At 33.4% G+C, this 27933-nt stretch overlaps 1 protein-coding gene and 1 long non-coding RNA gene across 2 annotated transcripts; one reads left to right on the forward strand and one right to left on the reverse strand.

Annotated features, from left to right (window-relative positions):
* LOC128174348 (uncharacterized) lies at positions 1-27919 on the forward strand. The gene is made up of 3 exons (XM_052839917.1): positions 1-109; positions 4402-4626; positions 27663-27919. Exons 1-3 carry the CDS (start codon positions 40-42, stop codon positions 27917-27919), a joined length of 552 nt encoding a protein of 183 aa, XP_052695877.1. The 5' UTR covers positions 1-39.
* On the reverse strand, positions 18882-22445 carry LOC128172516 (uncharacterized). Its single transcript, XR_008242282.1, has 3 exons — positions 21894-22445; positions 21523-21667; positions 18882-19279 (listed from the first exon to the last, which is right to left on the reverse strand). It is a non-coding gene; the product is annotated as an uncharacterized LOC128172516 (long non-coding RNA).
* Positions 27920-27933: the final 14 nt, after the last annotated feature.

Genomic DNA, 27933 nt, shown 5'->3' on the forward strand with positions numbered 1-27933 from the left:
CAGTTATTGTACATTGTAGTTGATTTTTAACTTCACTCTATGCGTTTGCTTATTACAATGTTATATGTGATTTTTTACATGAGACTTTTGGCGATTTCAAAGGCTTATGGTAAGATTACATACACATGATGTCAACTAACTTTGCAATAGTTTTGAGTAAAAGTTTTCATAAAGAACTATATATGACATGAGTTAAATTTGGACTCCATAACTCGACATTTTTTTAAGTGTTTCTGGTACAATAGATTGTTATGTTATATTTTAGAAGATTTGATGTAAAATATATTTTTCACCTATTTATTTGATTTAACTGGCAGTATATGACGTCAAAAGTGACGCTGTTTCTATAATTCAATCAAAATCAGTCTCCCAATTTGACATTTTTCTTATCTTTTTTACGAATCGGAAATATACAGCGCAAACTTCAACAAGGATTTTTTTTGTCACTTGTTAGCCTTAAGTATATACGTCTCTGTTTAAAATATTTTGTTTGTTCAAGCATACGCTCTATGTTTTCTGAAAGAGAAATTACTTGAAAACAAGCTGCTTTTTGCTTAAAATGCAAAAATGGCGGGAAAAGGTTTTCATTACGATTTCATATTTCTAAATTGTGGGCAGTTGAATGAAAATGAACCTTTAAAAAAACATCACATATTTCTATATGTGTATAATGAAAACCACAACAAAAAAAACCGTAAAATTATTTTGTTCATTTTAGAGGGCCATTTTAGGCCCATATCATATACAGTCCTTATATATAGTCCTTTCAATACTTTTATAAACTTATAGTATCTTAATCAAGACGGATATCTATCTATACTGTTTGTCGAGTATATTTTTTATAACCTTATTACATGTACATACATTTACATGTACAGTACCGTCAACGCGGATCCCGTATTTTCCGCGCACCCCCGCGGTCCGAATTGCAACGCGGTTTAAACACCTATCTCAGGTAAAAACCGCGTGCCCCCGCGGTTTAATCACCCATAATGACAACACCCCCGCAGTTTGAACGATCGATTACAGGTGTTAAAAAGTATCGAAAAGGAACACGAGTTATCTCCCTCGATTAAAAAAAAAATATAACATGCATTAAACATAAATATAAGTTAACAAATGCATAAAGATAATCATGATCCTTTTACAGAAAATCACATATTTTGAAAGTGAATATTTTTTTTTTATATTTGCTGTTTATTTGGTAATACTGGGGTAATATTTGAATTCTAATCATTTAAAGCTGTTATCTGTACAATCCAAGGTAAAATTAGCCATGCCCGCAGGTGGTTAAAAAAACATGCTTTACTAACTTATTGATATATCGATATACGATTAAATCAAATTTTAACATCTAACCCCAAAAATGTAAAATTAATAAGACTTATTTACTTAAATTAAATAATTTACTTTATAAATATTCAGGTATGTATATTTTTATTTTCAATATCATTTTATCCTATGAAACCGTTAAAAATTCATTCAAAATGTAATGTGGCTTAATCGCTTATATTACGGAAAATCACGACTTTATAATTGCTGTAGCAAGCGTCATTGTTTTGATAAAAAAAAATATAATTTGTTCGGAAAATTGATTTCAACCAGCTCTGTAGACCGACTAGTTGTAGCCTTATTAAAACAATTGCTCACAATTAAATGTTCAAAGAAAAATCAGTTCTCCTAATTAAAACACAAAGGAAAAAGGTACTCATAATTAAAATTGTATGATTCTTCACATCGCACGGGTTTTATTCAGTTTTAAACTAAGTGTTGCCCTGAAAAGATACAGTGTACATACACGTATATTCTGTGATTTTCATAAAACAATGGCTAGGCGTTCTGGTGTGCGTGAAGATAGACATTTCTTTACAATAAATGGAATGAGGTTCTTACATCACAAAACAATGGGAAGTTGTACATGTTATTAAATGCATACATCTTGAGTTACTTTAAAAAAGAAATCAAATACCAACTATTTTTGTACACATTTCCTTCATTGTGTATATTAATTATAAGTTGCAATTATTTCCTGTGTATAGTGATTAACAAACCTAGGGTAGAAAGCCACATGCTCTAGGGGTTTTCACACCTATTCAAGACAAAAGAAAATCTCCAAATTGCGTACGGCTTCGTCTAACCGTACACCTATCTTACAGAGGAGGCTTCTTGATTGAGTGTCGCCGATCTTGATTTTATCTACGATCTTTATGTGTGTGTGTGTGAGAGAGAGACTGAGAGAGAGAGAGGGTAATGCTCTTTTGCCCCCCCCCCCCCCCCCACGACGCCACTGCATTAAATTGAAATATACTAATATAAAAATGTTCTAAGTTTAGTATTCATAAAAGACATTGTGATTGAATCCAATATGCAGTTTCAGTCTGAGTCCACGTGCTTCATCTGTCAATCAAATAGCCCGCGAGCTGCACCACGTGATTCTTCCTTGATAAAGGAAAACAGTTTCGTTCTATTAGTCTTCGGGAAAAAAAGAAGTTTGTCTAACAATAAAGTTTTTAACACTGTTTATGGTGTTTAATTTAATGCTTGACACTGTTTGTGAAGTTAAGTTCGTATACAACGTTATTTAAAAAGAAAACTAATTCTCTCTCTCTCTCTTTTCGGGGGAAGAGACATGTTAAACGCCTTTTACAGTTTAAGAAGGCAGTAAAATGAAACAATTATTTATTGTTACTGTTAAATAAATTGTTTGATATACGGGTAGAATTCCTGGATGTCACTTGTTGCAAGGAATATCCACCTGCCTCATACCCGTGTATTCTGTGCGTTCAAGCGAAGAGTGATTTCCTGTCAGTGCGGTGGCTTCACACCTTTGTGTAAAACAATTGGGACAAATACACTTAACTTTGACAGTCATTAAACGTTGGAAAGGGGGGTACAAAAACGTTATAATTCGCTACAGATACGACATATGTGTAGTAGCTTCATATTCAACACACATCAGATGATATCAATATCTTTTTATATTTTAAGGGTAAAGTAAAATTTTCATTTTTTGCCGTTGATCGTATGGTATACGTACACCGCGTGCTTGTCACGGACTAGGTTAATTGTCTTGAGTATCGACAGCCTCTCTCTCTCTCTCTCTCTCTCTATCTCTCTCGTTATTACTGTTAGTAAAATTGTTTGAAAAACAAATGAAATTCCTGATGGTCACTCGTTACACGGATTATCCACCTGCCTCATATGTACATATACCAGTGTATTCTGTGCATTCAAGCGTAGAGTGATTTCCCGTCAATGCGATGGTTTAACACCTTTGTGTTAAACAATTGGGACTAAAGTCAAGTACAATTTACATGTACTTTCACAGTCATTAAAACGTTGAAGAGGTGGAGGGGGGTGTTACGAAAAACAGTATTCGCAGCTGATACTACATGTACATTTGTGTTGTAGCTTCATATTGAACTCACATAAAATTATGTCAATATAATTTAGTATTTTAAGGGTTGAGTACAATTTTCATATCATGCCGTTGACCGTAGGTATACGTTCTCCGTGTAGCATGTGCCTGTCACGGACTAGATTAATTGTCTTGAGCATCGAGAGAGTGCCGTAAAACGAGCTACAAACTGATATGGATTAAAACATTTTTGTAGTCGGAAATGTTTAAAATCATTAAAAAATCGAAAAATAATGTTTTATAGTTCTAACCCTCTCCGTCATGTAGATTACATTATAAAAATGACTAAATATTTTTGAAATGATAGGTATATCAACAGTTACATGAAAATTATTACGAGTGCAGATGATTCTTAAATTAAATATCTCTAAAATAATCGATAAGGAGTTTTGAAAACGTGCATTTAAAATACGTAATCATTTTAATGTGTGAAATGAAAACAATACATCAGACATGGCTAGTATAGAATGACTCTCAGTGTTAGGTGGTCGTCTAATTGTCTAATAGCATACATGTAACAATCTCCGATCACCTTGTACAACGGTTGGCCACACCGCCGCGGTTTAAACATGGCTGCAGCGAGGACCGCGATGAATTAACCGCGATGGTGTAACGCGGAAAGGATTAAATAACCGCGGGGGGAGCGCGGTCAAATACGGGATCCGCGTTGACGGTACTGTAACACTCAGTATGGATTTATGTACACTGTTTAAACAATATAACTGTCACACTGAATTTTTTTTAAAAAATGTTGTTTATGTGTATTAAGACTTTGTATGATTTTCTGTCAATCTTTAAATGAATTGCATTATATATAATTACAATATGGACCAATACATAAAATAAACAATTTATTTGAGAAATCATATCAAAATGTAAATGTTATTCATACCATATCTGATAATATATGTGTGATGTATGTGTATGATGTGTGCGTTGATATGTTATTATATGTGCAATATGTTTGTTGTGTTTGTTGACAGTTAACGTTGCCCTCAATAAACCAGCATACCAACAGTACCAATATATATCAGGTGACTACAGATATCACGCCAGTAACGCTGTGGACGGACGCAAATCTAATCTAAGCTTTGGCAGTGGTCAATGTGCTGAATCATGGTACGAACAAACCGCCACCTGGTGGGTGAACCTGACTAGGATCCACAGTATCCATCACATCACTATTTACTTCATGACGAACAATGACGGTATAGTCACAGTCATTATGTATATGGATATGATAGCCTCTGTGGTTTAAACTGCCATCACGCATGATTATACGGTTTTTATTTACATGTTAACAATGTTGTTATAAATATAGATTTTACTCAAGCAGTTGCATAGGATCAGACTTCATTTATACAGCATCTTTAATTAATTGTAAAGGAAAAATACAGAAACACAAAGGATAAGTATATATTTAGTCAGTCCGCGGGCTGACTAATAAGGTTCGGTGTGAAGCTTTAATTTTGCTTGCGTAAAAGAAAAATCTGGGAAGTAATTAGAGAGTTTTTGTTAGAAAAACTTTGCAAAACTTATGAAACTGGTCAGTTTCTAGGTCAAACTGCACATCGATGTATTGGAAGACTGTCAAGGGAATCTTGAGTCTCACAGTCGGCGTATAAATTCCCGACTCTCTTTGTGAGATCGGAGAGGAAATCTATTGGTAGTTGTTTGCGACGAGGCCATGACATTCAGAGAGCTATGTTTGAAAAGTTACACTTTTTAAGTATGAAGTAGGTGTGCAGTCATATATTATATGTACACCGCGTCTCGCTTATCTTCATATAATCTTTTACAGTAATAACAGGAAGAGTGCAAACTAAATGTGCAACCACATATTTTTGTTATTCTGGAAACTTCACTTTAGTCCTATAATTGAAATTCCACTGGTTGACTTTCTTGCTTTTTAAAAAGCTAACCGTGTCTGTACTTATTACATGTACATAGTACATGTATATTGGTTTAACATGTGAAAAGCGAGAGGCTCCACGTTTTACGTAATTCATTTTTAAACAAAATTAATAAGGCCATTAAGATTTAAGGTATTCTTCTAAAACATAATAAAGGTCAAATGTAATGTTTTTAAAATAAATAATCATGTTCATTTTTATTCATTTAATTAATCATTTAAAGCTGCTTGGTCCGATTTTATATCAAATTTTATGCACCCTTTTAAACGATGGCTATGCTTAGAATATGTATAATAATAGACATTGCAGTAGTTTTACCCGTCAATTATGCCAAATTTCAATGAAGGAAAATACGTACAAAATTTGCTAACAAAACAAACGACATTAAAAGGTACCGCGTTATTTCGCCTCATGTTAAATTTCACCCCTGACGACGAGACGGGTATGGTTGTATTACGACTTTGACGTCGCTTTAAATAAAGGTCGAAATGATCAGACAAATTAAAAATAAACATGTGTACGTTTTGATCGCTAATATTTCCAAAGTCTGCTTTCTTTACAATCGATGCATAGCGTGCGGGTTGAATAACCCCAATCATTCGGGGGACGAAACTAAGCGGTTTCCTTTTCTAAACATTCCCGTGATGCATTTTGGTTTGTTTTTTCGTTTGCCCAAAGAGAAATTATTTTATTTAATTTGAATATTTCTAACTTTGAAAGGAGACTGATTCTGCTGGTGTAAATAGGAGAAAGTCCATAACTTTCTAAGATAAATGATTTGTATGGAAAAAAATTTGATACTGTAATTACAAAAAAATCGGACCTAGCAGCTTTAAGTCGAGCTAACAGAACATATTTGACTGATGGGTATTATAATGCTTAGACAGTAAAATGGTGTAAGGTTATATAAATCCATGTACATACTCTCTCTCTCTCTCTCTCTCTCTCTCTCTCTCTCTCTCTCTCTCTCTCTCCATTGGTAAGGAAAACGAAACAGAACACTACAATTAGAATTTCATTTACAAGCCCGAGCAAAATATGAAATAAACCGACTTTGATCGCTGTTCAAATTTCCTAAATAATTATATAATTGTAGTCCTTATTCAATAATCATAAACTTTACTATGATTTGATTTCCATGCAGAGGACCCGGGTGAAATCACTTTTTATTTAAACAAAAACAACCCAAACTCATTTGTTTTACGGTGCAATTCACCGCCGTTTACAGCTGTCACTCTGTCGCGTGTATAGTCTGAGCATTGGCTGTTAGTTCCGAGGTTTTTCGTGATCCCAGACAAACAAAAGAATGGATTTTGTACTTGTACACAAAGGACACAGTACATCGTCTATCATACACAGTATTTTTTTTTATCATGGACTTCGAATCAGAAACAAGACAATCAATTATCAATAAATATTGAAATGCTCGATTTTTAAACACTGGCAATAATACCGCATGCTACATTTAGTAATAGATTGCTGTGAAAGTCTCCTGCAGTCATTTTGTACATATTTTTGAAGTGTTGACAGCAGTGCGTGTGTAAAAAGTACTTGATATTTAGTCCCTTTTCTTAATTCTAATTAAACAATCAGTGAAAAAATATGATAAATTGAAGCTCTTTATCCTTTGTCATCGTATAGTTTTTTAAGCAACTGCAAGGCATTAAAATGTCTTCTTATGAAATTTCAACCAATTTGATGTATATTTGCTGTGCCGCCTTCACGTCAAAATTCAATGTAAAGTCGGTGTCAGATTTCTATTGCCTGGTAAATATACCATATGTACCATATCCGTATTTCAACCCGAACATCAGTGAAACTTGATTAAAAGTTAGTCGCAAAAAATAGCAGAATGAACATATTTAATTGGATTTCTTTTATCATTAACTGCACAGGTGCTTGAGGACAGGATCGACTTCCCCCTTCCCCTTCCGACCCCTCCCCAGTATATAGACCCCCGGGCGTTGTTTTTTTTATTTAATTATCCTTTTAGGACATAATCTAATTTATACATTCATTGTCAAAAAGTACCTAAAACAAACATTTTTTTTAAAAATAAGACCCTCTACATGTATAATACAAGAAGGTTGTTAACTTAGTCTGCCAGCCAAGAGGCACTGCCGATGAATATTTGTTGAAATGTACTATCAAACTGCATCTACGAGTAAAAAGGGTGACCTCATATTGTAGCCTGGTAATTCCCTACATTTAATATCTGCATGCCATGCCCGTGTAAATACATTTATAAGGCAAATGGGACAATTTTCACCGACAATTTGCAAGTTTTGAACCGATCCATCCTGAGCGAACGGAAGTGAGGGTTTATCGCAAGAAAGATAACTCCGAGAGATTTACGAAATTGCATGGCGAACTCGAACAATTCATTAGAAGTATGTTTATGTTTATGTTTATTCACCAATCAATCTATATACTGGGGAGGGGGGGGGGGTGGAAGGGGAGGGGGTCGATCCTGTCCTCAAGCACCTTTGTTAACTGTAAGTCTACGGACACTTAGAAAGTAGATGTTTAAGTTTTTCAATCTCCGATTTCATGCATGCGGCGGGTATCCCGACCATTGACTTGTTTATCTACCGTTGTAAACAAAATATTAAACATTTTTGAAATATTACTTTTTTCAATTACTTGTTGGGGTATCTTTATAATCTGTATGCCAATTTGCACCAAAATTCGTCACTAAGTTAGGGAAATATTCAAGTCGTCTCAATAATTTCCGAACAACCCTCGTGTATCTTGTATATTCTATGTTAGTTGCAGTGTTTTTTTCCTATCTTGGACAAACAAAAGATTTAACAATTGATATACACAACGGAAGTTTTAGTAGAAGGTAATATGCAGCGTTTAAAAAAAAACCCAATACAGTGGAAGTTCTATTTCAATCAGATGTCAAGTTGAAAATAAAATGTCATTATTTAAATTAGATATTATTTTTTATGCATGATTGTTGTTAAGGAAAAAAAAAATCGTTGTTGTAGTTTTAACAAAAAATGAAACATCAGGGTCCCTAAGGATTTCCTCTGTACCTTCAGTGCCGACCTCAGGGTTTCCTCAGTACCCTCAGTGCCGACCTCAGGGTCTCTCTAGGTTTTCTCATTGCCATTCAGGGTTTCCTCATGGTTTTTTTTTGATAGTCTCAAAGTTTTTTTGTTTTTTTTTCATTTCAGTAGTGTATAGAGAGTTAATCTTTAATAGATCTTCTTCTCAAAAATTCATCAATCAGGAAAACTGAAACTTATGTGGATGCATCTTCAGGTCGTGTAAATTTAAAATTCTGAAAATTATTACCCTCGAAAGAAGGATGGGACCACAATGAGGGGTTGAAATTTTACATAGGAATATTATAGAGAACAGTCTGAAATTGAAGTACTGTCGGGGTTGATTTTATTGATTATTATCAATTTTAAAATCAACGATCTGTTATGATATTTTTTATAATGTGAATTTTCGAACTTTTCCGACAAGAATTTCGAGAAAACCCCATCATGTTTTGTAATATTTAAAGATAATATTAATTCCATCAAACTGTGTATCAGTAATCGAAATGTTTCTATAAATTGTACACCTCTGGATCCAAGCAATATTGAACTCTAGTCTCGTTCACCCAGACGCTCGGCTGTCTCCGTTAATCTCCGACTACCAAGAGAGACTCTCTGCTTGTCGGAGATTTACGGAGACAGCCGAGCGTCTGGTTGAACGAGACTATATTGAACTCTTGTGTAGGAATACATGCAACTACAAAAAAAAACAAACATTGAATTGTTCGTACTACATGTATATAAAATCTGACTATTTTCAAGGTATTTGTAGATACTTTTCTTTTCGAAAAAACAATGGTACAGCAAACAGTACACCGAATTTATCTATTATTTTCAAGTTATACGTCTTGTCAGCGGTGATGATTTATGTTTAGGTCCAAACACTGTTTCACTTTTGGTTTGCCAGAGTAACTGCATAGGACAGTTGATTATAATCAACTCCCAAAAATCTTCTTCTCAGACACAGATCAGCCAGGAAAGCTGAAAAATGAGAAGCATCCTTAGGTAGTGTATATTCAAATTTGTGAAAATCATGCCCCGGGGGTAGGATGGGTCATAATAGGGGGAGGGGTGGATTTTTATATAGGAATATATAAAAAACAGTCTTTAGAAAACCTTCTTCTAAATATCTAATCAGCCAGGAAAGTTGAAACTTGTGTGGAAGCATGCTCAGGTAGTGTTGATTCAAAGTTGTGAAAATAATGACCCCTGAGAGAAGGGTGGGGCCACAATGGAGGTTGAATTTTTACATAGGAATATATTGATTAAACACTTTGAAATCTAAAAAATCATCTTAAAAACTAATTGGCTAAAAAAGCAGAAAGTTAAGTTGAAGCATCCTCAGGTAGTGTAGATTCAAAGTTGTGAAAATCATGACCCCCGAGGGTGAGGATGGGGTCACAGCGTGGGGGGGGGGGGGGGTGAGAATTTTTGCATAGGAATTTTTAAAAATATTATTCTAAAAAACATTTTCCTAGAAAAACTGTAACTGTTGTGGAATCAGCTTCAGATAGTGTAGATTTCAATTCAATAAAATCAAAATTTTTAGAAGTAGGGTGGGGCCCCACTTGGTTTCCAACTGTACAAGGAAAATATTTTAACTATTCACAAAAACTGAAATGATATCACATATGGTTTTACTTATATGCAAGGATTTTGAGATATTGCTGATTCTTTAAAATTGTTTAGACTCTTGCCCCTGGACGATTTTTGGGCCTCACATATACTAAAATAAGTTTTTTCCTGAAATCCATGGACTTTGAAAGGTTTTAATAAAGGTGTTTTCGTTCACATTATAGTAGTCCTAAATGATTACTATCGTTGCATTTCGTTTTTAAATAGTTAATTAGCAATTAATAGATACGAATCATGATTTAAACTAGAGCAGAGCTCGTGGCAAAGCCACGAGTAGGTCTTCCGTTGTTGCTGCGAGTTGAAAATTTATATGATTTGGTGTCAAACGATTATAATGACTAATGACTAAAATTTTACTCCTGCTTTTGTTATAAAAACGTGTTGTGATTGAAAGCCTGTATAAAGACAGGAAGAAAATGTTCTAAGAAAACTATTTGTCGAACACAGCTTGTGTAATTGTTTTGAAAACTCTTTAAAGCCCTGTCACACCAAGTTGCGTTCCCAGGGCGTGTTCACGGCGTTGTAGAATTCATGGAATTCGTAGATCGCAAGGAAAATTTACAATTGAAAATGTCACGGCATCCTGATGGCGACTGAGGCGTCCTTACAGAGCTCCCAACTACGTTTCCACAGAGTTCTACTTGGCGATTGACTGCGCTATCGTTGGGAATCCGCCGAGTGCTCATGACGTGTTAGGAGTTTTTACCACACGTCCCGTGCCCTGCGTGCACATGTGCTGTCACGGCGTTCTAAAATGTTCTAGGACATCCCACCGCGGCGAACGAAGATGCCGTTGCATTGTTACGGCGCTGTAGGAGACTCTAGTTCGTTTACCTTGGCGTTTTACATTATTCAATGACGCAGCGGGATCGCCGTTAGGACGCAGCTCCAGTGTGACAGGGGTTTAAACAATGAGAAGTTTAATGGCGAGTTAAATTTTTAAGAGTAGCAAGGATTGTTATATATACATGTATTTATGATTCATGTAAGGAAATGCACGCAAAAACGTGCATAAAAAACACGTAACTTCTGTAATTAAATCTTTCTTATTTTTTGAAGACTATGTGCAAGATTGTAATTGTTTCGTGCTGTCTAAATTTGGTAAATAGCCAAAATTGATGGCATCTCTGAAAGTTTGTTCAGGGCTGATATTATTTGATAATACGAGTAGACTTGAACATTTAAAATAATATTCAGCTATGACAGAACATCGGGAGAATTTATGCATAAGTGGGCTTCTAAATTTTACATCTGATATAGAGACACCGTTATATGTAACTTAAAATTAAATGACATTTTTTTACAGAAATGAATATTACTTCTCTCGAAGATGCAATAATATGCAAAATACCTATTTTTAAGTCAGTTTTTCTCCATTATCGGATCATAAGTAATTCTCTCGGAGAAAGTTTACGTATGTATTTTGAAAAAAAACCCCGGTAAACTTCAATAAAAATAAGCGAAACATTTAGGTGTTACGGTTTTTTTTTTATTTTATGTACATGAAGTAAATTTGATGCAAGTTCCCTTTTTTTTTGTGTGGGTTTTTTGTTTGTTTTTTGCTTTTCTCTGTTTTATCATAAAGATATATATATATATAAAATTACGTACGTCACAAGCAATATTTGCCTTCTCTATTTCTCTGGTATTTTAATAGATTGTGTATTCATTGTTGACCTAAAATTAGTATTCCACTGGCTGTAGCTAACCTTGTAAGTAAATTAAGTTGCATGACAACCTCATACCACACAACTTTATTAACACTTAAAAAAAAAAATCAATTTTCATAGAATTAGAATCAATTTTCATATAATTAGCAATAAAGAAAATTCCCAAGAACAAATGTCCATCTCACTGAAGTGTAACTTTGAGAAGCGCATATATTTTTTGGAGGCAGATACATGTATGTCACTATGTCTGTAAGTCAAGTGAACTAATCTGTCCACACTTGCAATACTTTGATGATTTCTATGGCGACCGCCTGCATATCATAATGTAGTCGTATTTCATAACATCTAATCCAAAGAACAAATTACCTTTGACTTAAAACTTATTATAATAAAATATATAATTCTGTTCATAACTATATATAATAGAAGTTAAGCGTGTTCAACAGGTCAATTTATTATAGCCACATTCTCAGATTATGAACTCGAACCTTTAATGTGAAAATGAAAGTCTTATTGTTTGATAATTGACCACTTTGAAGAAAGCACCCTGCGAACTGTTGATTAATTACATAACAATTGATGGTTTGCAGCCATAAATAACCTGGGGCTATATATGTTCTGAGCTGTTTACGCTGAAGCGACACAAGATTTTCGGTAGCACGTGGCGATCGAATTTACGCAATAAAGAAAGTTGAAATTTACAAAGACTGACCGAATAAAAAGACGGGTGGGAAACAGAAACAGGTTTAGGAGAAAATGTTAAAAATAAGATTCAATTAAATTTATTATCCTTGAGCTTTACAACTCATCGGAATACAAATTATAATACATATAAAATTATATACAAATGTGCAATGTGCAGTAAGTGAGTGGACATATTAAGACAATATAATCATGTACATATCTTAAGATATGAATGAACATAAATGTATAAGTAGCTTAAACTGTAGTATTATTACAATGCTGCGCTCTCATTTTGGAAGCGCTAGAAAAATATTTTCCTAAATTATTGAGTTCCTTTGTATTGTTAACACTTAAAAGTTTAGCTAGCTAAAAAACACTTGGGTTTTTGTAATAAAAACTCTTTTATATATTTCTTTCGTAATTCAGTGTAAAAAGGACATATGAGTATAACGTGGAACTCATCTTCTAAATCTTTTTTATTACAATGATTGCAAAATCTTTTATTTCTTGGCACCTTGTTGTGTCGACCTTTTTCAATATTTAAAGAGTGTGATGAAGTATAATTAATCGGTCTCCTAAGATAAGTTTGCAAACAAAAATTATCCAAGAAGAATAAATGATTTTCGACAGATCTGGAATAAAAAAAAAGAGCACTTGGCAGCGGGGCGACGGGAGGGCAACACCGAATTAAGTTTGTTTTCACAATGAAATGATTGAACGACCATGTAGAAACACTACAGAAGTTATTTATATGTGACCGATAGAATCTAAACAAAACTTGTTTCAAAACTCAATTGAATATTCTTTAAAATAATCACCGAATTGTTTTCACAATGAAATGATCGAACGACCATGTAGAAACACTACAGAAGTTATTATTATATGTGACCGATAGAATCTAAACAAAACTTGTTTCAAAACTCAATTGAATATTCTTTAAAATAATCACCGAATGCCTCAATTTAGGGCATTCTTTTATCGTGCCAGCACCTACTGCAAACATGTAACATTTAAAGAGGTTCGATCCTCTGATTTTGGGTAGCCATTTTGGGTCACCTCTAATCTGGAAATTCTGTGTCATATATGACTTCTACTTGTAAATTCCTTTTTTACAATGCAAATAAACTATACTGAATAAAATAGTGAAGAAAAAATTCCATATTTAGAGAGTATAGTAGGGGACTATATTTTGTGGCGGAAGGTTTTTAAGAAGAAAATAAACATTTTTCATAACTCAGTTGTTTTAGAGTACCGTAATTTTAGCTTTTTTATTTTCCGTGCAGACCAAATTTTCAGATAGTTTATGCATTGGGATATCTTCATGTTGTTTCAAAAAACATATTTCAACAATATTTCAAAATTTCTATCGACATATATTGGCATGTGTAAGTGATATTTCATAAAAGTAAAGAAAAAATCGACTCCAATTTTCCCCTAAAATTAGCTTATTTCATGCTGTATCTCAAAATTTACATTATAGACCAATACTTTTGGTTTTATTTTCTGAATATTAAAGGTTTTTTTTACAAGTCTGGCATAATTTGAGAAAAAGTTTGAGACTTTTAAATTATTTAATTGCATGTTGAATCGTTTATGAATAAAAATAGTATTTTTTCAGTGCAAAAAGGTCAAAATATCAATAAGGTGAAGAAATTGCAAACTTTTTCATTATGATAATTTTAATTTTATTAATTCTAAATAATGTAAATTTGTATTTGATACCATGGTCCATTTCGATAAAAAATTATAGAGGGAAAAGCGATTTATGTGCAATTTGCACTTTCAGTGCAGAAAGGTCATATTAAATACACCGTAGCACCGAAAGGAGCATATAGACCCCAAAATTTTGTTTTGAATTTTGGTTTAGATTTGTATGTAGATGTTAAAAAAATACCTTAGAAAAAAACTTAGAGACTTTTGATCGCAGAATCCAACGTCCTTAAGACTTTTAAACCAACCATTCAAATATGTCTGTAGAGTATTTCAGATTTGGAGTAATATCGCTTTTATTAATTTTCAGAACAACTTTTTAATATACTCTCCAATGTTTAATTTAAACAGATACAAAATGAACAAACTTTTAAAACATATAATTAAAACAGTGAACAGTGTATTTACGGCTATATAAACTCAAACAAGTTCATATTCATGTAAGTGTGGGGGTGCGAATCTTGTGTATTTAATTAGATAACCGTTTACCGCTAGGTAGTGTAGCCGCGGATGATTTCCTCGGCCGCGGGCGAATGATTGATTACGTAAAGATCGATTAAACGCATACACACGCACAGCTCAGAACCTAGAAAGATTTGAAAAGTTTGCAATTTAATGACTAAAATCTATCAAATAGAAACTTTTTTTTTTACTTAAAACCCACAATTGATCTTTATGTCTGATATTGCATTAGATTGAGAATGGCATTGCCATTATTTATTAATTGAACGAATTTTTAATTGACACCCTATCGTTTAATCCAATTGAAGAATAAACCTTTATGTGTACGTAATCAAAACTGAAACAATTTTTCAGTTCGAAGCTAAATTAACTCATATATGAGATACGCAACGCTCGTGTATTGGATAACCGCTGACGGCTAGGTAGTCCAGCCGCGACCATGGTGACCGATTTTCTCGGCTGCAGGCGAGGGATAGCTTATGTAATAATACGCACACAGCTCTGATTCAAGGTGGATTTTAAATGCATGCAGTATGATAACTAAAATGTAATTCATAGATTTTTTTTCAATACGTATTTTGTGTTTTACTAGAGAAGAAACAGAATGTTTTGTTTTCCGATTCTCGTCTTTAAGGACTGTGCACCATAAGAAATAAGCAACAAGGATTTAAACTTCGGAATTCTTTAAAAAAAAAGCATGTGTTCTAATTTTTTTTCTCATGAATTAAAGCCTCCTGTATAAACCAGCATACTTTATGTGGTCACTTTATGCAAGTTTTAAGCACAAAGACTTACGTTAAGTTGCCCAATGAAAACAGGTACATGTTAACAAGTAAAGCTGTTTACACTCATACTACACAAATCACTTACAAAATAACATTGTAACGACCTTTATAAGATCCCAACAAACAACTTTTCCAGCGACAGCCATATCGAAATCCTAACCGTTTTTGAGTTATTCAGCATAATCTTTTAAGGGCTACTGGCCCTTAATTTAAGGGTCCAGCCCTTTTTTATTGGTGTCAAATGAAAGCCCTTAACATTCTGCACAACTTTTGTTCTATATGTATTCTGGAAATATTTCAAACTAAAAAAGGTAAGAAGCTAAAACATGAGAAAATATTTGCCATTTTTAGAACATAGATTTCGATTGATTAATTCGAGTGGAATAATTGGAAAAAAACTAAAATACAAAAATCAGAGGACAATATTCAAAGTGTCAATAATAAAGATTTTTAACTATAAATTATTTGCTACGGACCATTTTGGAGCCTTTGTCTGGAAACTAATGCCCCTAAAATTTTACAAAAAGGGAAATAACTCAAAACTGGATGTTGCGATTTCAATTTTTTTTGTGCTCTAGCAATTTACGTTAATTTACAATATACCGTGAAAATTTGAACGAAATCGGATGACAAACAAATAAGTCATTACGGATTTAAAAACGTATAGAAGAAGAAAAATTATAATGAAGAAGAACCATCAGAATCAGTACAAGGTCTTCCGTTGGAAACGGAAGACCTTAATAACGACATTTCTTGAAACATTTAAGGTATAAATAACACTAAATATAGTAGTCACATACAAAATTGGTGTTGCTAAAACGCGGAAGGGAAAACGGAACGGAAAGCGGAAAGGTACAGAAAACGGGAAATATCATATCACGTTTTTCGCTTTAAAATGGTATAGACTGGCCAGAAACGATTTACTTTGTATCATTTATTCATATCTAATGAATGATTATCAACATGTGGTTGTCTAATTGATATTCTTATAAATGTCTATCAAATATACATGTAGCATTATATTCAATTGGCGTTAGTTGAGTACGAAATGGAAAAAAATCAAATGTATTCGAATTGTATAATATTAACATGATTAAACGTAAATCAAACATACATTTCTTGTATGTTATTGCTGGCATATCAGCGTAACGTACGCAGTTAGTGAAAAAGTATATGTATTTTATGAGTATTTTTTTTATTCAAATATTATGTATATACGTCCATCGACATTGCATTGTCGGTGTTCTAAACGATCTTAAATCATACAGACAATACAGTATATTTAAGTTGAGAAAAAAACCATACGACTGACGACATTCAAAATTAAAATACTTTGAACATTAAAATACCCGGTACTTAGTGAAACTAGTATTATTAGAAATTAAATTTTGTTTACGTTTGCATTACTTGGCAGTTGTTCATTTCTGCAGCAATATACACATGATCCAAATAAAGAGCTCTAGACATTGCCTGGTTTGATTTTCCGATTATAAATTGGGACTGTAGTCTGTCGATCCCAAAATCTTCATGCAGCACATTTGGACGATTTAAAAAATACACATACCTGTAAAAGATGCAATTGAAAATGATGCAACGGGGAATATCCAAGAAAACTTCATTGACGCATTATTAGATTCACAGGATCGAAAACAGATTTCTTACGGGTATTTTGCAATGAGAATGTTGACACCTTTTTTTCTATTTGGAAGACTCAGAAGGCTTTGCAATATTTTTAAACGTTATCCTTCGGGTCTGTTGAAATGCCAAATCCTGAAGTTTTCTTTATTTTAGCCGTGTATTTAAACCAGCTAATGATCTACAGAGGATATACGTTTTAAAGATGGAATAATGAGAATTGTTCGTGCTTATGAAAGAAAACCACTTGAACCCTGAGGTATATATAAATATCGAGTTATTCAGCAAAATGTGAATCGAGCATATTTTTGGACAGAATATAGTGTTCAATGCATGTACTGTTAATTTTGAAGAAATAATTATCCTTGAAAAAAAACAATCCAATATTGCTAATACATAAAGTATATCTTTTTGGCATGATTAAAGCTGACATGAATTCATAAATACGCATTACAGTAAAACTCGTTTAGTACGAACACGGATATAGCGAATTTTCGGATATAGCGAAGTTTTTTTGAACACCCGGTAAAATGCTTAACAAATCTTTGCAAAATTTTACGGTTATAACGAATTCGAATATAACGAATTTACGGATATTTAGCGAACTGATTTTGAGTCCCGTAGAGGTAAATAATAACAAAATTTAACACTTTTATAACGATTTCTTTACTGTTTAAAAAAGTTTGCACTACCATTCAAAAAAATAGTTTGAAGGAACTTATTTAAATTCACAGATTGATTTTTTAAGGTTTCAAAGTAATGTATTTTCAATTTAGGCATCAATTAGCAAAAGATAGCCTGGTGAGAGAAAACATGTATATACCGAATTCGCTATAGATATTATTACAAATTCGTTATACGGATATAACGAAGTACGGATATAACGAAGTTATTCCATAGGTCCCTTGGATTTCGCTATAACCGAGTTTTACTGTGCTTCCCTTTTATATCCGACTACCGCCATATTAGTTGTCGATTTCTATTGTTCTGCTCATCGCTACTGTTTAGTCAGTAATACAAAATATCCCAAAGATTCTGTATCTTTATCGATTTATTCAATACAACACGTCTGGAAAAAGACACCAGTCCTTTAGTGGGACATTCTGTGAAAGCTGGAAAGTTATACCAAACACAATCCAAATCAAAAAGGGAAAATCAAAATTCCTTTTTTTGGACCCCGTTTTTCATATCTGCATCCATATACACCCCTTTTTGCCAAAAATAAGCCTTTACAAGTCAAAGTTATGGAATTTTCCTGAATCATTGACATTTAAATGCATTACACAGGCATTTAAAATGAGTAACGTTCCTCTTATTCTTATAAAAACTTATGAAGCATCAGAGGAACGTTCCTCTTTACCTAAACTAAAATCTCTACCATTCATCTGAGGAACGTTCCTCTTTTCACTTTAACAGAAATCTTCACAAAGAATATGAGGAACGTTCCTCTTTTCACTTCAACAGAAATCTTGACAAGTCATCTGAGGAACGTTCCTCTTTTCACTACAACTGAAATCTTGACAAGTCATCTGAGGAACGTTCCTCTTTTCTCTTCAACAGAAATCTTGACAAGTCATCTGAGGAACGTTCCTCTTTTCACTACAACTGAAATCTTCACGAGGAAGCTTGAGGAACGTTCCTCTTTTCTCTTTAACTGAAACCTTTACATGGTACTTGAAGAATGTTCCAATTGAAAGTAAAAACAGCAATAAGCAAAATACCGGTAATCTTAAATTAAATAAGCATTTAAACATGTTATACTTTACGTAAATATTAAGGATGTTAACAAGTACTCGAGTACTTGACTATCGCTCAGTCCTGATGATGATCAGCTAAAATTTTCTAAGTTGATTACTCGATATAAAGTAAAAAAGAGTTTGAATTTTTAATGTTTTATATTGCGGCATTTTTTGGGTTACAATTCAAAATAACAGCTTAGACATACATAGGCATGTAATTAAGAATACCAATTTATTAATATTTCTTTTTATATTAAATATCAAGTTTAGTTTGTAATTGGATTAGATGTTTATATAATTAAAAATTTAACTATATTAATAATTGTCTCAGTGCATATGATTTTATAATTACTAAAAACATAAAGCTCGCATCCATCAAATTCAGGATGGAGTTCCCAAGTAGAGCTGCATTTTCCAGAAAGCACTTTCACTTAATTCGGTCTTCGATACATGGTTGACATGTTCTGTTCTGTTTATCTTCTGTTCATACTGTGTGACTGGCTGGATGGCTTTTGAACTTTTCTGTGGCCTCATTGATTTCCTCCCAGGGGGGATGTCCAGATCTTCTATAGAATCTATGTATAATAGAGATTTGCATTAAAACTCATCATCGCTAAATAACTTCCTGTTATTTCATTTCATAATGAAGATCTGGTGGTAATGCTTATTTTTGTTGATAACACACAAATACTCAAATATACATTTAGGTATTGACATTCTTTAAGAAGAAATACCCAGTATATTAAAGGTCACATAAGTTTTTCACTGCTTAACTTGAAAGAGAGAGAGAAATTAGAGAGATGTAGCACAAGAGAGAGAGAGAGAGAGATATTTGTACAACAAATATTTCTCTTCAGATATAAATACCTATATACCTAAATACGTTTAAACATTTACAGAATCCAAGCAGGATACTTAAGCATGAATTTGATTTGAATCTACCAAACATCAATATACTCTTGAATTTCTGCTCTAATCTTAAAACACATTGGTATTATTGCATTATTTTTTTTGGATGGCGACAGATCTTAACACTTCACATCAAATCCCAAAGCTATTGTTATCGGGGCCGGTCATTCTTGTGAGTATGAGAATGGTTCACAGCTCTAAATTATTGGTTTTAAGCCAGACAGCTGAGCAGATGGAATTTGCATCACTTAAATAAAGCAGGAATTATTAACCACGTCTAACAAGAAAGCTGTATAATTCAGATTCTGTTCATCCTATCAATTTAATGTTGCAGCAAGGGAATACTAGATTCAGTAAATAAGCTTGATGAGCTTAATCAAACTTATTTTTGTTTGAAATTTAGAAGCATAAATTATTCAGAATATTTGCTCATCATAAATTCTGACTTGTTATACTAAGGACTTGATGTTTGTTTCATCAAAATTCTCTTCAATTTTTTACATGATCCCAAAAAAATGGGGGGGGGGGGGGGGGGCAACCATGTTTATTCACTTTTTGATATGTATATTTAATAAGAAAATTGTTTTCTGTGAGAAAAAGTTAAGGGGGGGCCCCCCCCCCCACTCTTTACATTCTGATGCTACGTGCCTGCTTAAAAGGGTTGATTTAAAATTAGGGTGTTTTTTTTAAAAAGAAAACGCTGCAAATAAATGCATATTGACTGATAGAAGAAGTGAGGATAAAAGGCAAAAATTTCTGAATGAAACAGCATTCTCATGGATGATTTAGCATCAATATTCCCAAATCACTTAATTTGCGGTAACTCCTACCCCCTACCCCCTTCCCCGACAAAAAAAAAATAAGATAACATTTCTCCCCTAAAAGAAAAGCTAATTTTGTGGAGGGATAGGACAAATCATCCAGTCATTCTTTAATTGAGTATTTATGTAGTATTTATTCCTTTTTAAGATATCAGTAATTCTCAGGCATGAATAACTTAATTATCATCAGTGCACTAGCTATAGCTTTATACCCGCTATATCCATCTGCGCGTGCAACCAGATAATCTAAAACAATTGTAAAAATTAAAAGTCTACACCAAAGAAATTAATTGAAGAAATATATGTATAATTTGATAGTTCTAATGTTTTCAGTTTAGAAGTAAAGTGGATATATTACAAGGAGAGGACATACATAGGCTAGCTATGCCTGTTGTCCAATCCTATTGAATTTTTTCAATAAAACATGTTTAAATAAATTAGAAGTAAAGTGAAAAAGTCTTAATGATACCCGTTATCTAGTACTTTTGTTCAACTTAAATGTGCATATAATTCATTTCAATATAATATAAACAGTCACCATGTTAAGTTTGTTCCTAAAACATCAATTTACCTGTCTTAAAGTTAAAATTCATAATAAGTAATGAACTTTAAGGAAAAAGTTCTTTCCTAAGATATATAACTTTAAGTCTTAATTAATTTTGCTTTGTGAAATGGGCCCCTGTGCACTCATTAGATTAATCCTTTCACATTTGTACAGGTTACAATTGTGTGATAATTCATTTCGGCAGATTAATCATATATTTAATATTTAACTTTTTCTTAAATAGAGCATGTTCCTATTCCATATGACCTAATATCTGTTTATGATTTTCCTATTTACAAAGTCTGATTTGAAAGATTTAAAACTCACATCATGTAAATGGAGTTTATAGTGTTACTGAATTCATTTGTCCCAAGAGGGCCATTTTCCTAGCAATGGTGTTGATAAGCATTTGTAGGGGAAATTGATAACCTGTAAAATGAGAAGTGGCTAGCCGATTACTCTGTTTCAAAAGAGCCTTGTGGGAGTATTAGTCCCAGAAGGACAGCTATAGTGTGAGATTAATTTTAAATTAAGAATAACAAACCTTAATCTTCAAGCATCTTTCATCTCGATCAAGCTCTGTCCAAATTAATGCTACCCATCCACCTGACCAGCAAACAATTCAAATGCAGTGATTTCAAACCAAAATCCACAAGGCAAAATATTTTGTCACTGCCAATCATCATCACCTATAACATTACATTGTATTATGATTATATTTTAATTTTGCACATCATTTTCAAAATTTGATGATTACAATAATTTTTTTAAATATCAGATAATCAAGAATTTTGTATCAATTTAATCTAAATGCTTTAGATTTGCAATTACCTTGATTGTAGTAAATAAGCAGAAGAGCAAAAGAAACTCAGTTATGTATTCTAAACGTTTGGATATAATAAAAGTATTTATTACCTTGATGCAAGCATCCTGCGAAGTTTGCAACTGCAATTTCCAAACAATATTTCTGTTCACCTTCATAAAGTACACATGCAGCGTTGATCTTAAATTAAATTTGCGACCACATTTTGCATCTGTTCCTAAAGCAGTGATCTGCTGTTGAAAGCTCTCAAATTTCACACAGTTACTATTATTAGCACACCCCGAACATCTTATCAGCATCTAGTTAGTGATTGACATCTGATAGAGCGCTAGGACCTTAGCATGTGCATGAATGGCCAGCGGTGACATTAGCAAACCAAATGTAGCAGAGGAATATGGGCTTTAGGTCATGACATTTCTATTGACCATGCATGCTGAGAAGTTATTTACAGAATATACTGGAGTATTTTGATATTAGATATTTTCTAGTTGATAAACATGAGGTACTTCAAGAAAGCCAAAAAGTGAGTTGGTTTTTTTTACCTAAAATATCCTACTAATACCAGAGGTAGATTTGTAGATTTATCTAAACTACGAGTACACTATTGAATTATAGCTTGTGTATGTTGTGATTTTATTAGGAAGGGGGTGGAGGTAATTGTTAGCTAGTGTAAGATATAATTTACATATATATTAATATAATGATTGCATTTCATATGAGAACTGTAATTCAAATTTTACATCCTTTTACTAATGTTTGTTACTATCATCCAGCTCAAAGAATTTGACAAATGCAAATTTCTGGTAACCTGATTGTTTTCTCAAAGCTTAGGTCCTGTCACACCAGATTGCATTCCCCCAGAGTTTCACGATACTGTTATATTTCTGGAATTGCTGTGGGTTCGCTGGGAAATTCAAAAACATTGTACAGTTGTATTTTAAATTTTTACAAGGTGAAAATGTGACAGTTGACCAAGGGATTTCTACTCAGCTCCTGCGGCGTGTAACTGCATTCCTACAAACTTTGACTAACAAATGACTGCGCTCCAACTGAGTGCTCATAATGTGCTTAGAGTTGTGACCTCGAGTTTACGGTGTGTGTGTGTGTGTGTGTGTGTGTGTGTGTGTGTGTGTGTGTGTGTGTGCACCCTTTTTCATCAGTCCTTATATTACTTAACCAACATCATATTGTTGTTTCAGCGGCTTGACACAAAGTTTTTGATTTTATATTTAAAATTGTTAAATTATGGGCTGCAAACCCGCTATCATCAGGAGTAATTTTGCACACTTGTTAAACAAGTTATTTAATAAGTGACATAATTAGCATGTCTTCTAAATTTCAATTGTGCTTATTAGCTACATGTGCAATAGGGGTGAAAATCATCTCTGCAATAATAATCACCGCAATGTATCATTATATAAATAGTGCCTGTTTGGGAGGGTAACAGTTGAAATTGACACCCCGAGGAAACCATTGTCAACCGACGCGAAGCGGAGGTTGACAATGGTTTTCGAGGGGTGTCAATTTCAACTGTTATCCTCCCAAACAGGCACTATTTATTTTGTTATACTGAATGTCTTAATTTTAAAGAAAACATCACTGCTTTTAGATAGTAATAACGTGAATTCTACGGCGAACCGTACGAGCATGATTTTCGCGCATGTAACATTTTTAATGTTACCCGTTGCTAAGTGCGTTGCTAACGCTGAGGGTAATAGAACGGATTATGAACTGCGTCTTAACCAATCAGATTTCAGTATTTAACATGAAAGTATAACAAATCAATTTACATCATGATAGATATTAAAAATAAAATCAGGATTTTCCAGTAAAATGTTGACAATCGCACATCAATTATTTACAATTAATTTAAGCAAAACATTTTTAAGTCCAATTGCACAGAAGACGAACAGACGGATATTCGGACGGACGGACAAGGTGATTCTTATATACCCCCCAAACTTTGTTTGCGGGGGGTATAGAAACAATAAACTTAAGGTCAGTCGCGGGTTTACAATTTTGCGCCCTCTGCACAGGGTATTGCACAATACTTAAAGGAAATAGTTTTGATGTCGTAAAACACAAATGCAGAGTAAAATGTTCTAATAAAGATTTCTGTTGAAGTGAAAAGAGGAACGTTCCTCAGATTCTTTGTGAAGATTTCTGTTGAAGTGAAAAGAGGAACGTTCCTCAGATTCTTTGTGAAGATTTCTGTTGAAGAGAAAAGAGGAACGTTCCTCAGATTCTTTGTGAAGATTTCTGTTGAAGTGAAAAGAGGAACGTTCCTCAGATTCTTTGTGAAGATTTCTGTTGAAGTGAAAAGAGGAACGTTCCTCAGATTCTTTGTGAAGATTTCTGTTGAAGTGAAAAGAGGAACGTTCCTCAGATTCTTTGTGAAGATTTCTGTTGAAGAGAAAAGAGGAACGTTCCTCAGATTCTTTGTGAAGATTTCTGTTGAAGTGAAAAGAGGAACGTTCCTCAGATTCTTTGTGAAGATTTCTGTTGAAGTGAAAAGAGGAACGTTCCTCAGATTCTTTGTGAAGATTTCTGTTGAAGTGAAAAGAGGAACGTTCCTCAGATTCTTTGTGAAGATTTCTGTTGAAGTGAAAAGAGGAACGTTCCTCTGATGCTTCATAAGTTTTTATAAGAATAGGAGGAACGTTACTCATTTTAAATGCCTGTGTAATGCATTTAAATGTCAATGACTCAGGAAAATTCCATCAACTTTGACTTGTAAAGGCTTATTTTTGGCAAAAAGGGGTGTATATGGATGCAGATATGAAAAACAGGGTCAAAAAAAAGGAATTTTGATTTTCCCTTTTTGATTTGGATTGTGTTACCAACACTAAATGAACTGTTCATATACCAAAATAATACATAGTTATCAAATCATCATATGATATCATACATATCAAAATTTTACATAAAGGAATTGAGTTTTACTGTTTATAGTTCTATATAAAAGGCCTAGAAAAATCTGCACTGAAAATAGCATGATATTAAAAATAGCGAGTTCGTTAATTACAGATATAAACCAAAACTTTGTCTTATTACTGACACATTATGAAAATTAACACCAGCATAAACTATTTATAATGTTTTAAACTTACATGGTTGCCTATTAAAATAACTTAGGATGAAAATTGTTGATGGGACTTGTGTCCGAAACTCGTGCATAAAACAACGGAAGTATATAATAGAAAAACAAAAATCAGCATGGGGAGAAAATATTAATTCCAGAAAAAAATACAATGACACAACAGCTACACACCCCCTATATAAGGCCGAGAGCTCCCGTCATGCTTCACCGCATACAGGAATTTCATACACCCGAACACGTTACCTTGGACGAAAAGACTTGTAAAAAACGCGTTTTGAACAAAGATAATATGACAACCACTTCACTGGCAAGATATATCCAATAGTCGACGAAACAAGACAGACTGATATCCAGACGCAGATACTTCAGAAATTCCTCGATAATTGTAGACCGTTTTGCTATGTATGTTATAACATCGCACATGCGTAAACCACACACTGTGGCAGATCGAGCAATGTCAATTATCGCATGGATTTTATAAACGGGGAGTTTTTGTATGAACGGATAGAAACGTTGTTACTTTCTTGGATTTACTATTATTTAGCTACTGTGTTGGATGTAGTGTCGCCAGGGTTTTCAAGAAGATGCAGACGTTATGCACTCTGTATGAACGACACACGTGTTCGATGTGCATGCGAAGTAAGGCAGCACTGTCTGTGCAAAATAATACAGATACCTTTGACATCCTTTCAAAAAATAAATATATTTTGTATTTCATTGAATAAATATATTTTGTATTTCATTGATTGTTGTTTTCTTTATTCTTTATTACTACATTTTACTACATGTACAATGTGTAGTTCATGCATTTTGAAGTCCGTACAACGTGAATGCCTCGATCGGAAAGCAACCGACCGTAACTTTCTCAACCGGTATATATACCCCATTCGCAGTAGAGAGGAGCGATCGAAACTAATATGGCGACCAATTGCTTTTATGAATTCATGTCAGCCATAACAAATCTATCAAGTAAATAACATTATATAAGGTTTTCCTTTTTACGTTCAATTCCGCGTTTTAGCAACACCAAATACAAAATGTACATAATTTTCACAAAATAATTTACATTTCCTTAAAATGACAGTTTGAAATAATTGCACGTTGACCTTCTTTGTTTATAACACTCCGCCAATAAAATTATTTTAAAGTTTATAACAGACTTTATTATGACGAACTAAACGGAATGTAGTTTTGATACAATACCTTAACACTGTAAGCCGCAAACCTGACCTTAAGGTTCTGAATCACAATTTATGAATTTATCAATCTTCCATTTATGCCAATACATCAACGCATGACCTAAAATAAAAAGTAACGGTATGAACGGCATAGAGTTTTCATTAATAAAGATTGTTTTATAACGAGAATGTTGAATATTAATGGTATCAAAATTATACGACAACAGTTCGCACAAAGTTTTAACAAACCAGACTTGTCTCATCTAAAACCGCAATTCATCGAATCATAGCAGGTAGACAACATAAAAATCAAACGATAGTCTTCGTGTTAACCTTTTTTTCCAGATTGTACTTAAGTATAGTTTAACCCCCTAAATGCAGATTAACAAAAACAGTCTCCAACATCTATTCATAACTAACATGGCGACCAGATAGAATTACTGTATGTAAAGATATGATTCTTACAATCACGATATACTTCTTGGCGTGTTTTAGAGTGACATTTGGATGGTCATATTTGAGTTTTACCTTCTATTAATAACATAGTTTTTTTTTCGAATTATGAGCGACAATTAGGTACATGTATATGTTATTCTTGAAAATGATATCTGTGGCACACATATACTGGTGTTTATTAAAACAAACCAATTATTTTCAATATAAGATATTGTGTTAAAGTAGGTGCTAGCACGATAAAGAAACCTTCGTATTAATAGCGCCTCTAAATCATATAAAATTTTTCCAGTGTCAGATATTAAAAGGATTAACTTGAAAAATGTTTCATGTTATCTACCCACTACAGTGATCAATACTAGTATCTTCACTGGTGTACCTTAAGATTTGTATTGTGTGTCAAGTGATATTTTGTTACACAAGTAGGCGTTAGGTGCCTTTTCACCTGTTTTTTGCCTGTTCTTTACTGTTTGAAATAAACGTGTTTGGCTTTTAAGAGAGCACTCTAACCTCTTTTCGCCACGTACTTTCTCATGCAATATATGACACTGAATTAATTCCAACTTGTTAGCACGATCGTATCGCTATGACATAAAAACGGAATGTATAGTTTTAAACAAGGGAGTTTTAATTATGTATTTTTCCCCCCTGACAATTCTTTCTAACGACAATCATAAACAATGGCTGCGGAACATTTTATATTACTCTTGATATTAAATCTCTGTCCAGTACTTAAAATTCCCAAAGGCATACGACTAGTGTTTTTAGAAAAATACCATTAACATGTTCAAAATACGGTATCATAATTCTGTTTATATATAGAAATGGTTTGATAATACGTAACTATTTTTTTTCCCAGAGAATTCTCAGAGTTTAGCCCCCACCATTGAATTTGATATCATAATAAATGATGGTGGTTTTGTTATTTGAAACGACACATATATGAAACTTGCATATGTATGCCATGTAAGTGTACGTTAAACAATTAGCTATTTTAATTGATAGGTGCATGGAGAATGTGCAGTATGTTGCGCCTATAGTGCATTTGATATTTAGCAATGTTTTAGTTGATATTGTAAAAAAGAATCATATACAATTGTTTTTCACTGGATCGATAACGTTTTGTACAGATTCCTACTATCGGACGTACATAGCAGATTATTTACTTGGATTCTCTGTGTATGTCTCCAATACCACGGATAGATCACATGGAACGTTGTGTTTCAAGGACGACAACTTCACAACAAACACAATACCTTCTGTTTTCACAACAAACTGTTCTGTTCATGGACAATATGTCATCTACTACAACGAGAGACTACCAGGAGTTGTCTACCCTGACGGTTATGTCCGGATTGCCCTTTGTGAAGTAGAGGTGTATGGTTAGTGCTCTTTATAATG

Source organism: Crassostrea angulata, chromosome 2 (assembly GCF_025612915.1).
Source record: "Crassostrea angulata isolate pt1a10 chromosome 2, ASM2561291v2, whole genome shotgun sequence".
NCBI lineage: Eukaryota > Metazoa > Mollusca > Bivalvia > Ostreida > Ostreidae > Magallana > Magallana angulata.